Source organism: Hyalella azteca, unplaced genomic scaffold (genome assembly GCF_000764305.2).
Source record: "Hyalella azteca isolate HAZT.00-mixed unplaced genomic scaffold, Hazt_2.0.2 contig7089, whole genome shotgun sequence".
Lineage (NCBI taxonomy): Eukaryota > Metazoa > Arthropoda > Malacostraca > Amphipoda > Hyalellidae > Hyalella > Hyalella azteca.
The window spans coordinates 173-12,789 of record NW_025937221.1 but is presented as its reverse complement, the minus strand read 5'-3'; the positions used below and the strand labels follow the sequence as shown (position 1 = coordinate 12,789).

At 37.0% G+C, this 12,617-nt stretch overlaps 1 protein-coding gene across 1 annotated transcript; it reads right to left on the bottom strand.

The window, feature by feature from the left end:
• Window positions 1-4,058: 4,058 nt before the first annotated feature.
• Window positions 4,059-12,154, bottom strand: LOC108671230 (protein VAC14 homolog). Its single transcript, XM_018158727.2, has 12 exons — window positions 11,855-12,154; window positions 11,188-11,280; window positions 10,597-10,724; window positions 10,123-10,243; window positions 9,577-9,697; window positions 8,195-8,272; window positions 7,638-7,786; window positions 6,914-7,049; window positions 6,581-6,683; window positions 6,000-6,183; window positions 5,573-5,771; window positions 4,059-5,215 (listed from the first exon to the last, which is right to left on the bottom strand). Exons 1-12 carry the CDS (start codon window positions 12,068-12,070, stop codon window positions 4,890-4,892), a joined length of 1,854 nt encoding a protein of 617 aa, XP_018014216.1. The 5' UTR covers window positions 12,071-12,154; the 3' UTR covers window positions 4,059-4,889.
• Window positions 12,155-12,617: the final 463 nt, after the last annotated feature.

Here is a 12,617-nt window from a genome sequence, read left to right as displayed (position 1 = left end):
GGAAGTCAACTCTAATATCAGTCACATTGAAGTTTTTGTCACGAGAAAACTTTGTTAAGCATAGTAATAGTGGGTTGGCTTTGGTTCATTGTAGAGCACTGCAAAATGCTTCATGTATATTCCATTAGTGTCATTGTCTGAAAAATTTATCAAATTGGTAATAAAAGCAATGTATAATAAGTTAATAACTAAGTGTCAGACCCAGACATCATGTGTTTTCTTGCTAACTGCATTTGTGGTGCACTTCATCAAACATAGCTCATGCCCTCTCACAGAGTTGTGATCATAATTATTTTTCATGTCTCACACAATGATGGCAGTTGAACATAGTTCTGCAGCTCACTTATGGGAATAGACATCCCTATTTAAACTGTAGGATAAGAGAGGACCATTTGTGAGGTAAGACAGGACCATTTGTGGGGTAAGATAGGACCGCTTGTGAGGTAAAACAGGATCATTTAGTGGTCCTGTCTTACCCCATGTCCAGTCCTTTTTTACCCCATCTTAGAATACATGTCAGGCAGTGATGGTAGCAGGTAGAAATGCCTAGTATGTCTCAAAAGTTGCTTGTTAGTTGAGGTTACCTGCATACATCCACAAACCTGGCCAAAAATTTTTTTGTTATTAGACAGAGCTTATTTCCCAAACAGAGTTAACTATTTTGTGACCCTTCTTTGGTTAAAAATTCATCACATTTGGTTAAAAATTAGCCAGAAATTCATTATTTGCAGAAGAGGTTTGAAACAAACACTGAAATGACAGGCAATGATTGCTCTAACATATTCTTTTGTCAAATTAAATTCAGTGCAATTAGAATGCATGCCATAGGCTGGTCCTTTCTTACCCCATGAAGCCTGCGATCCTGTCTTACCCCATTTGACTATATTTATTTTCTGCACCTGCCTTGGCCCGCTTGGGTGATTATTGGCCAGTTTTGCAATTGCTTTATTCAATTTATAGGTGGCATCTGACTGTCTGATTAACTGATTTTCCAGCAAAAATCATAAATGGAACCACAACTGCACAAGCACAGTCAAAAGTCAAGTACAATACACATTAACCCTTTCACGGCCCAATCACGGGTAAGTTACCATATATGATCACTTGAAATCACGTCACAAAAAGCCTCACCATGGCTTCCTGTTTATTTTTGAGGCATCCTTATAATGCCTCAGTCAATCACTAATTATCTGACCATCGTTCTATCTATAGCATCACAAGCTGCAAAGTCCACAAATTGAAATACCTATGAGCATTTAAATGAAGGTTTTGACTCGGACAATGGAATTGACGCTCTTTCCGCATTTTCTTCAAAATTTGGAAGGATCAATATATATATTTATTTATTTTGGCAACTTGGTTAAATTTAATTAAATTAAATTTTCATGTTTCTAATTTTTCATTTGCATAAACTGAATTTTGATTATAAAGAAAAATTTTGTGTACCTACTGATCGCATCATAGTGGCAAACTAATTATTTTTTAGAATCAGTTCAATTTTAATTTTCTCATTTCTTCAAGATTTAAACAATATCTTAAAAATAATCTTATGTATGATGATGTTGGTATCCATGATACTTTGCTGGTCTACTTATATGACTTAAAATTGAACTTGAAGGGGAGTCTAAAAACTATCTGCTTTGCCACTATGGATCGCATTTATTGAATTCTTCAAGTGCAATTTAAACCTTCAATAGGCAAAATTTGCAAAAATTCATAGAAATAAATATATTGTATAATACTTCTTACTTTTATGGAAACCTACCAAATCCCTATATTCCGTCACTTTGTGTAGCAATATTCGACAGTCGTATTGCGTCAGCGCTTCAAATTGAACTGATACGTATTGCCGACATCCACGTGTTCGAATTCTGTTTGCTGTGTGAGCTGTATTGGGATACAACACGGCTTTGAATTAGAACACTAACCGTCTAACGAATATTGAACACTACATGATGTGTCTAAATCCAACATCTCAACTTAATCATCTATTAATTTATTTACGACTTGAAATCAGCGAATACAGGTATACTTAAAGGATTCCTAATATATTCACAGACGTATTTAAAAGTTTCAAACCATAATATTCTTCCTATAAAAACAGTTATTCATTATTTGGTAGAGCCATGTCAACTGTCAAATTTGACACATTTTTCGATGATCTCACCACGTGGCATGCATTGTCTCTCTTTGGATCTCAATATTTTCCCACTAGATGGCCAAGAGTCCATAGTGGCAAAGCAGAGAGTTTTTTAGACTCTCCCTCAAGAGTCAAGATCAGTTTTGAGTCCTATAAGTAGACCAGTAAAGTATCCTGGATACCAGCATCATCATACATAAGAAATTGGTTTAAATCTTGGGTAAATGAGAAATTAAAAATGAACCGATTCCAAAAAATCTCTGGTTTGTCACTATGACCAAGACCTAGTGTTTTGGCAGTATTTTGACTCTCAAATGCATGACGTCACCATTTCAACCATCAACAAACGCATGGAACTAAAACAAAGCTTAATATAAAGGAAAAGCTGGAGATGTGACGGAATTACCTACGATGTCGGAATATACCGCGTTTACCCTAGGTATATACGAAAATTATAAATGAAGTGATTCTATAAAAAAAATTTGCCACAATGGTTCTGTCTTAGTTGACTTATGGTTAAGTTATGTATACTAGTATACATAATTTCAGATCGGCATAATCGTAATTCGTAACGTTGTTGTTGGCGGGTTGAACCGTTGAAGTTGAAGAAGTCGCACGTTGACCCCTTGCAACGCCTTGACTCGGCAGTCGGCAATGCCGTAAGCGTAATGGTTATTCAGTTCAAGTATTCACCGAGTTATTTAATTCTTCTCTCTATTAACGATTGCTGTCCAGGTTCGCAGTAGTCTCATGATGTGAAGCGGTGGGTGGAAAATCATCGTTACTTCGTTAGATTCGCCGTTCTACATCATCGGCACAATCATGAAATAAAGCACATCACCAGCCCGTCCCCGAGACCACACCCAACGCCGTCTCACTACAGATTCATTGCGCAACGTTATCACCAGGCACGTGTGGCAAACCAAAATTTGTTTCAAAAAATTCAATAATGTTCATTGTTACTTTCTGGCCAAATTCTGAATAAAATCGATTGAAACGAAATTGCATCGATTAATCTTCCAATTATCAATGTTTTTTTACTACGTTTCAAAATTAAATTGATCAATTCATTAGTTGAAAATTGGGTTAACATTGATTTGAAATAGCATTAAAAAATCTTTTGTTACAATTGAAAAACATAAAATTAAGAAACTGGTTAGTTGGTGGCAAGCCGAGAATTGAGGACATTTAGCATTCATTCGTTGGATGGAATACTTGAGGGCCCACTTAATTCCTGGTGAGTCTTGCAATTTCCGAGACTTGTCATTCTACTAGCGCCAAGCGATTCTGGTTATCACCGCGCGGTTCACAATGTTCAAATATTGAACAGGGCTTTAGAAACAAATATAGCAAAGACATCAGAAATAAAATCATAGATGTCGCCATTCTTAACATAGATCATTTAACAGCTTGTTGCGGTTTCGAACACGCAACTCACTGCCTCAATGTTGCTGTGATTCTAACCAAAAGTTAGCGCACAGAGCTAGGATTGAACCCGCACCTCTGCTCCAATCTTGGTACTCGAAACTGTAGCTGCTGGACACCCAGCGTCTTTATGTACAAAAATCATTCACCATTGTTAATATATCCGTAGGCAAAGGATTAAACCTCAATAGAATGAAGAATCATTGAATGCTTTAGAGACGGCGCATGAAAACGTCACCCGCGTGTAAGACTGAGGGATCACATATATGTTTACTTGATATATCATAACTTGCATAACAGGTGCCTCATTGACAGTATAACATCATTATTTTAAAAAGCCATAGGTCACAGGCCCGAGATAGTAAGTGAAAAAAAATTTTTATGAGTGAACAATAATTTAGCATCTTATCGACGTTCAAAAATGAATTCACAAATAAAATTTTGGGAGGCCATGTATATTGTGCAAAAAATTAAGGCAATAGAATGTGAAAAATTCAACATGAATACCAAAAAATATTTATACATAAACAAATAAATCCATATTCAAGAGAGAATTTGGGCTCATCAATAAATACAGAACTTATTTCGAGATATAAATACAGAAAAGTTAGCTAAACTCTTCATTCTTTTTCTGCTTCGATAAAAGGAGATCTTTAAGAAAACGTTTATTGCTTAATTTCTAAACGCAGACAGTAGCAGATTCAAGGCGGATAAACCGAACTGCTATTGATGCACGAGCGTCTAACCAAACGCATACCAAGCGTAAGGATCAAAGATGATGGTTACACAATAATTAAGGAAATACATGAGTGAAGAATTCAGAAATTTTTCTAAATAAAGAAGCTCAAATATATTAAGGCGAAGGAAGATATAATAATAATATCTCGTCCTACAAGCAGAGAATGATTAAACCCAATATCAGCGCACATAAAAAACAGGAATTATTAATTTGAATGCCAGAATTCAATCCAGGCTTCGGATGCCAAGTTTCGATAATTTTTTTAGAGATCTTAATAAGTGAAAAATTCATGAACAGACAGATTTGAAATGGTAACACAAAATTAAAAGTACCGTAATCTTTCATGGCATTAAATGGAGCAAAGGCTTTAAAATACCGACTTAAAAAGCTGAGCTTTAGCTAATAGAAGATCAGTAAAATGGTAACATAAACGAATAAATAAAGCGTCGTGTAATATTGGACAGAATACATAGCAAGTAAAAGTGAGGACCGTCATTTTCGCCACGGCACCACAATGGATTAGTTCCAAGAATAAAAAGTACTGGCAAACTCAAGGAATGTAGAAGGTTGAAAAATAAGCCGCAACTACGACGCTAACGAATGGCCTTGTTGTTCTTGCAACAGGTCGCCATTATTGGCCAGGCTGCGCAGCTCAGCCACAAGAGCTACAAGTTTATCTTCCCGTTTCTTCTCATGCAAAGACTTAAAATACTTAATTAGTTCGTCGAAGTCTATTTGGTTAGGAGGTCTCCGCAAGGTGGGCTTCTTCAACTGTGGGGAAGGTAAATTGCTGAGGCGGGTCGCTAGCTTCGTGTAGCTTGAACTTTGCGGCAATATCATGAGAAGCCCATACAACGTCTCCAGCAGGGCATCGCTCGAGTCATCGCCCTTCAACAAATCCAGACGCAGATCTGAAAACAACAAAACCAAAACCTGAAAACAAAACAACAAAAATACATCATGTCTTGATTTATAAGTGATTTATGACTGAATATTGATGAAGATGAAATCTCATTAAAAGAGAGTAGACCATGTTAAACAGATCGGCTATAATTTAAAGTATTTTCTGTCAATAGCAAGTGAATGTAGGCTTTATAAACCACGCGAAGTAACTTCAGCAAACAAAAAATGCTGGACAGAAGATTCGTTATTTAAGAAATTCAATACAAGAAGCCATCATTCAGGTTGCACAACATTTAAGACGAAGTAATAAGTCATCCTCAAAAATAAAGCCACTAAATAAGTAGACTAACGACTAATACACTCACACGTAAATATGGGTGACTCGAGCAGCTGCACAAGCTTGTCGACTTCAACAAGAAAGTCGACCGTGACTTCTCCGTCACCCAGCAGAGCGACGAGCTGAGCGGACTGCTCGTAATTTTGACTTAGAAGGCAAAGAAGAATGACGCTGAAAGGATTATGGCACCAGCATTTAAAGAGCGATTCAAAAACATCACACCATTCCTGGGGATGGGGAAGAGGAAAGATTTATTACGGTATTGAAAATTAATGACATCTACAATTAGAAATTATCACTCGTCCTTTCTAATGATTTTTGGAAAGGTCGTATTACAAAATAAAGTTAACTGTAATTCGAAAATAAGGAAACGTTGAGCGGGTTATTTCTTCCTCAACCTGAGGAGAAAATTATATTGGCAGACAAATATGAAGCCTGTCTTTGTAATTAATTACCTTCGTTTCGAGCTTTCTGAGTTGAAGACGCATTGGAAAAAGTTCTTTGCTCGTGATGAGAATCGTTGCCATGGTGTGCGCCATCATATTGTGGAAGTCTGCATTTTGTGTCTTGATGCCTTTTTGCAACAATTTGCTGATGCGCACAAAGACCTGCGTGGGGCTCAGTAGCACACATAACTGCCTGCCATCAACGCAAACACAGATAATTATGTGATGCAAGGAATACAAATCTCCTGACTCGGTAAACTGAACTTCCGGGTATATCTACGGAATCATACAGGACTACATTTTAATACATTTTTGACATCTTCATTTGTTACTTCCAACAATTGATTTAGACAGTGTCGATTAACACATTTTCTAATGGTTTTAATTAGGTAACTGCATCCAAATCAAGTTGCCTAATCTCAAAAATTAAAAAAAATTGGATCAGTACTCACTGCAGTGAGTGACAGAGAGCGCATTTTCTCATCCGTCCGTGAAGTCACGGACGGATGGACATGACGAGCACAATAGCGCATTTTATCCATAAATGAGAAAATACGCTAAAAAGAGTCCTGATGCTTAGCAAAGCTCACCTGAGGATCAACTGGCCTCTCTCATCCAGCAGCTGGCGGTCCGAACCAAAAGCTTCCATGAGTAACTCGAGCACGTGATCTAAATGAGGAGGCGAGTCTCCACCTGACATTGCCGGGAAAAATTTCCGTCTATACAATAAGAACATTTAATTGACTTTTCTGTCATTTATGTAAACCATATCTTGGAACATAATGAACACGAGTGAACATGAAGTTGCAAATCAACATTTCAAAATCAGAATATTTACGAGTTTAAGCCATAAATTCTAGGGACAAAGCGCAGTTTAAAATAACGCTGGAAGTTTATAATTACTTATATCTGTCTAGACCCACTCTCAAGAGGTAGATCGCCTTTTGGTGCAACAGCAAGAGTTGACATTAACACCAGCACTCTACTGACCACCACATCTGACCGGTCTCTCAATACGGGTAGTAATGCCCTGCAGATTCGTTCCAGTTCTCCTTGCATCTGTAAACATTTAGATGCAATATGCATTCGAATAAATAATTATTCATATTTACAGCACAGGTAGACACAATTTGTCATCATCCTACCCGCGAATTTTATACAACACAAACTTGCGCGGAAATGCTCTCAGGTTCTAATGTGAAAAAATATCACCTTTTCACTGGAATATAATAAAGAATTATCATTTAATTTGAACAATAATAGTCTCAAACATTTTCCGAATTTTGGGCTTCGGAACATGGAAAAATAAATATTATATACGGAAGACAATCTGCACAAACAAAACGGTACTAGCACATCACGCAGAGGCGTTGGGCAACTCGTTTCTAGTTTATTTTCTGCAATATTGGCAACTGACACGCGGTTTGCGCAGTCATGCCCCGGCACAATATAATAATCAAGAAATTATTCGTTGCTTTGAAGCATGGGTGAGCTCATCAGCAATCGCATTAATGGAAAACGTAGTCAATCCTCATGCATCCTAATAGTTTAAGAAAATGTCATAATATAAGGAAAAAATACGGTTGTTATTTTTAGTTAAAGATGATGTCATGATGTTTAGTTAAAAGATAACGTCGTAGTTCTCACCATGCTGGGAAAGAGCTGCATCAAGTAACCCAGCCAGCGCAGTATTAAAAATTTGCACTCATCGTGGTCACCTCTCAGATGCTTGAGCAACTCCACCACAATGGACTGCAGGTCCACAGGAGCTTCAGTGACAGCTTTATTTGCACCACCTGGCGGCAGGAAGAAAAAATATAACTCAGTACTCACTGCAGTGAGTGACAGAGAGCGCATTTTCTCGGCAACGAAAACTTGAGGTCACGGACAGACGGACGGACGGACATGGCGAGCACAATAGTGCATTTTTTCCATAAATGAGAAAATGCGCTAAAAATTAGATATGCAAAACATTGCCTTGTATTAAATGCTAATTTCAACACCTATGTCATGGATAAAGAAACAATGAATTAAAAATGTAAAAATATATATAGAGAAATCATTAAAAAGACGGCAGCAATTTATTTCCATCCCTCTCGCCCCCTACAAAAACATCAAAATAAACTCAGTTGCTGACAAGAAAATATATGAAGCATCAAAGATGTTCTGAAACAATAGTAAAGAAATCATGAAATATTCCTTACCTGTAGTTTGATCATCGTCTTCCGCCACCAATAAAGTCATAACCTTTCCACTAACTTTTTTAGCCACATCTTTGGTTTCTGTGATAAAAAAACATGATGTGAAAAACACTTATTGCGTATTTATAATTAACGTTCACAAAATTAGGTATTTAAACAAATAAAAACTTACAATATTGGACCATACGATTAGCTGATTAATATAAAAGTTGTACCTATTATATCAACAAAAATATTATAGAAAAAGATAACTAATCTTGTGTAAACTTAAGAACATGTTTAATAATTGCGCACTTTCCCATAGGAGGAATTCTACTCTAACGAATTGTAATTTTGATATAATAATCATTAATAGCCCCAGCTCTTATTGACAAGTGATTCAATATAAAGCTGAAATTTTATTCATATAAACATATATACTGATATATTCATAGCGTGTTTCTAAACTGCCTAAGTTGATCCAGTGTTGATGTAGCAGAATCTAAACTGCCTAAGCAGATCCAGTGTTGATAAGCAGAAAAATAATTAAAAAATAAAAGCAGAAAAATAATTCCCAGCGCCTGGCCGTACTGTTGGACGAGGATAGCAGAAGTTTTATTGACAAACATATTTACCGATATACGTATTCATAGCGTTTTTCTAAACTGCCTAAGTTGATTCAGTGTTAATGTAACAGAATCTAAACTGCCTAAGTTGATCCAGTGTTAATGTAACAGAATCTAAACTGCCTAAGTTGATCCAGTGTTGATGTAGCAGAATCTGAACTGCCTAAGTAGATCCAGAGTTAATGTAGCAGAATCTAAACTGCCTAAGTTGATCCAGTATTGATGTAGCAGAATCCAAACTGCCTAAGTGGATCCAGTGTTGATGTAGCAGAATCTAAACTGCCTAAGTTGATCCAGTGTTGATGTAGCAGAATCTAAAGTGCCTAAGTAGATCCAGAGTTGATGTAGCAGAATCTAAACTGCCTATGTTGATCCAGTGTTGATGTAGCAGAATCTAAAGTGCTTAAGTAGATCCAGTGTTGATGTAGCAGAATCTAAACTGCCTAAGTTGATCCAGTGTTGATGTAGCAGAATCTAAAGTGCCTAAGTAGATCCAGTGTTGACGTAGCAGAATCTAAACTGCCTAAGTTGATCCAGTGTTGATGTAGCAGAATCTAAACTGCCTAAGTGGATGCAGTGTTGACGTAGCAGAATCTAAACTGCCTAAGTTGATCCAGAGTTGACGTAGCAGAATCTAAACTGCCCAAGCAGATCCAGTGTTGATGAAACAGAATCTACACTGCCTAAATTGATTTAGTGTTGACGTAGCAGAATCTAAACTGCCTAAGTAGATCCAGTGTTGATGTAGCAGAAAGGTAAATTCCCAGCGCCTGGCCGTACTGTTGGACGAGGACGCCTCTTCAATGCAGGGTAGCGAGGCTGCGAGGATCGGTGCGGCGTAAGGTAGGAGAGATCGTCCTCCCAGCGCCAGCAGTTCGTTCAGCCAAGACAGGGACATGTACTGCAACACATCACTTGCATTCATGGCAACTGGCAACCAATAGTAAAACAGGGCAAATGCCCTGGAAAGAGATATTAATATATAATAAAACATAAATATATAACAACAGGATACATAAACATAAATAACTAAAGAAATATTCTCTCACGAAAAGTTCGACATGAGACTTATCATTACCATCGGTACTAAATTTAATATTTTTGTAAACATAACATTGACAAATAATATAGCAATTTGTTACTAAATATTTTTGGTGCTTGACGAGAATAGATAACCTAAATAATACCATCACATACAATACAAAAATTAAATAAACCCATTAATTATTTGACAATTCCAATATTTATCTATGTTTAGTTTTTGTTCTCTTCTGAAATCCGGAAGAAATCCTCGACTGAGGTCAAAGGGCTTGAATAAAATCTTGCCTGTGCCGACAAGTTATCAGACTGCGCATGCTGCAGCAGCACAGGAGTCAGGCTCAGGCTGTCGACAGCTTCAGCGTCATGGTGGCAGCTCTCCAACAGAGAAACGAGGAGTGCGTCAGCTCTGTAACCACCAAGACTTCAGAGTGCATCCTAAATCAAAGTCTGTTACAGCAAGCTGGAAATTATAAAAATTACATTTCATGTAAACAAAGAAAATTTCAATAGAGCCACAATCCGCAACAGATTCATGGGTAATGAAATACCATTACTTGCCTCAACATCTTGGTATTTACCTACACTTCTTGTACAAATCATCATTCAAATATTTTCCGGTTAATTTCCTATTTTAATTAAAACCATAAGAAACACATCGAGACAAGATTGCATACAGAATAATATAAATTGAAGGGATGAAGTCTGAATCAAAGTGACTAAAGTTAAATATAATAATTAAGGTGACTATAGGAGACTTACTCTTTGATGACCTCGCTGTGTTTCGAGGACAGGATGTTCATGAGGGGATCAAGAATTTCAGTGAGGACAGGGACCAGCTCCAAGGATGGAATGCTTTGAAGCAGAGACAGCCATGACACAAGCAACACCTACAACATGAAAACAGGAACTAATTTAATTTTAAAAAGCATATAAGGCTGCCAAAGTAAAAAATTATATACCTTGTATAAGCTTTATTTAGACCACCTGGAAAACAATTTTCTTCCGTGGAGTGAAGCAAAAATGAATTTGAAATTTTAGATAATAGGTCGGCGTCACTCAACTACCCTCTACCAAAGATTTAATTTAAAATTACTATTTGTATTAAAAGCTAGGTACGACCGTTCTTATCTTGTACAAAGATTATCACGCAACCACAAGTACATCAGGAAATATAAAATTCGAGGCTACTTATCACCCGACAATATTACGAGTGCAACGAATAACTACCGAAACACAGTTTACTTTATTGTATCGGCCTCATAAAGCAATATTGCTCCTAATATGAGTTCCCGGGCTCTATTCACAGCCTAAGTGCTCAATCACAAGCACGGTAGAAGAGCAACCACTTACTTGCACAGTGCAGTTGGTGGTAGTGAGCTTAGGTCTGATCACCGCGATGAGCAAACATAGTTCAAGAGAACAGCTGCACTCCTTCAAGACTTCCTGTCAAAAAGATGCAATGAGTTTAGGCTAATCAAGAAATAAGAGGGATTCAATTATTCAGTATACCTAATGAATGATTGAAGCAGGCTTTTATAAATACTGCATTTTAATGTTTTGCTACTGAAGTAGACCAGCTGTAGATTTGTATTCAATTCATCTAATTTTAATCACTTAATGTCTACATGAAAATTCAAACTTGCAGTTATTACAGTCTAATTTTCTCACATGATGTGTTATTCACAGCGTTCCCATGAATATTTATACTTACATAATTTTTTCATTGACTTTCTTGGAAGCATGGAAGCAATTCAAAATTGGATTGTCATGATACTAGCATCATTTCTAAATTGTTCAACAAGATAGCAATGGGTACTAGAAGAGGCAGTTACTTTTCATTTACAGTGACAAAGTTGATCAATACAACACTTGCATACACATACCTACACTCAATGCATGGAAAAATACTCTATGCTTTGATAATTTTTTAGGTTAAATATTCAGTAAGCTAAGAATGGGTACTAAAAAGAGGCAGTTCGCCTATGCTGAAAGAGCTTTGAAAGTTTTAGCATCTGACCTTCATTGTGGTGTCCAGCATACCAGCACCAACCCTCACATGGTTGTCTGGGTCTGTGATCAGAACAGTTAAGGCACTAAAGAGCTCCTCAAAGACAAGAAAGATATGTTGGCGCGCCACTCGTACAACGTTGTACAAAGACTCGGCAGCAGCATAACGAACATTGGCGTTTTGGTCAGTCAGGCAGCCAACTATGGGTGTGACCATGTCAGTCATATATGGAGCTGAGTGCTGAAAGAAAATGAAACCATGAAATTTCACCAACAGGGAAAAGCTACAGTCTTAAATTACTCTTCTATTACTACAATTTTGAAGAACACTCATTAAAAATGATATCAATTACCGTAAAATGGGGTAACTTTGACCATTTTTTTTTTCAAAATGATGCCATTTTTTTACTAAATTAGTTTAACTTAAATTGAAACATGCAAAATACAGGCTGAAACATGCAAAGCTTCACTCACCATAAATTGCTGGCTCCTGCCTCTCATAGTTTTGATGTAATTTAAAAAAAAATTGATGGTCTTTTTTACCCCAGCTCTGGAGGTTTCTTTTACTGGGTGGTAAAATCAATTTTATTTTTTGGTAAAATAGCTCCAAATAACTCCAGGTTTTGGTGCATTGTAGCAGAACTCTTCTAGTTACATATGCAAATGACAAATTTTAGGAAAGTGTCATAGTTTGCAAATTGGGGGCACCACCCCTTAATGGGCAAAATGTGACCACCTAATGGCAGCCATGACGGGGTAACATTGACCGGCTT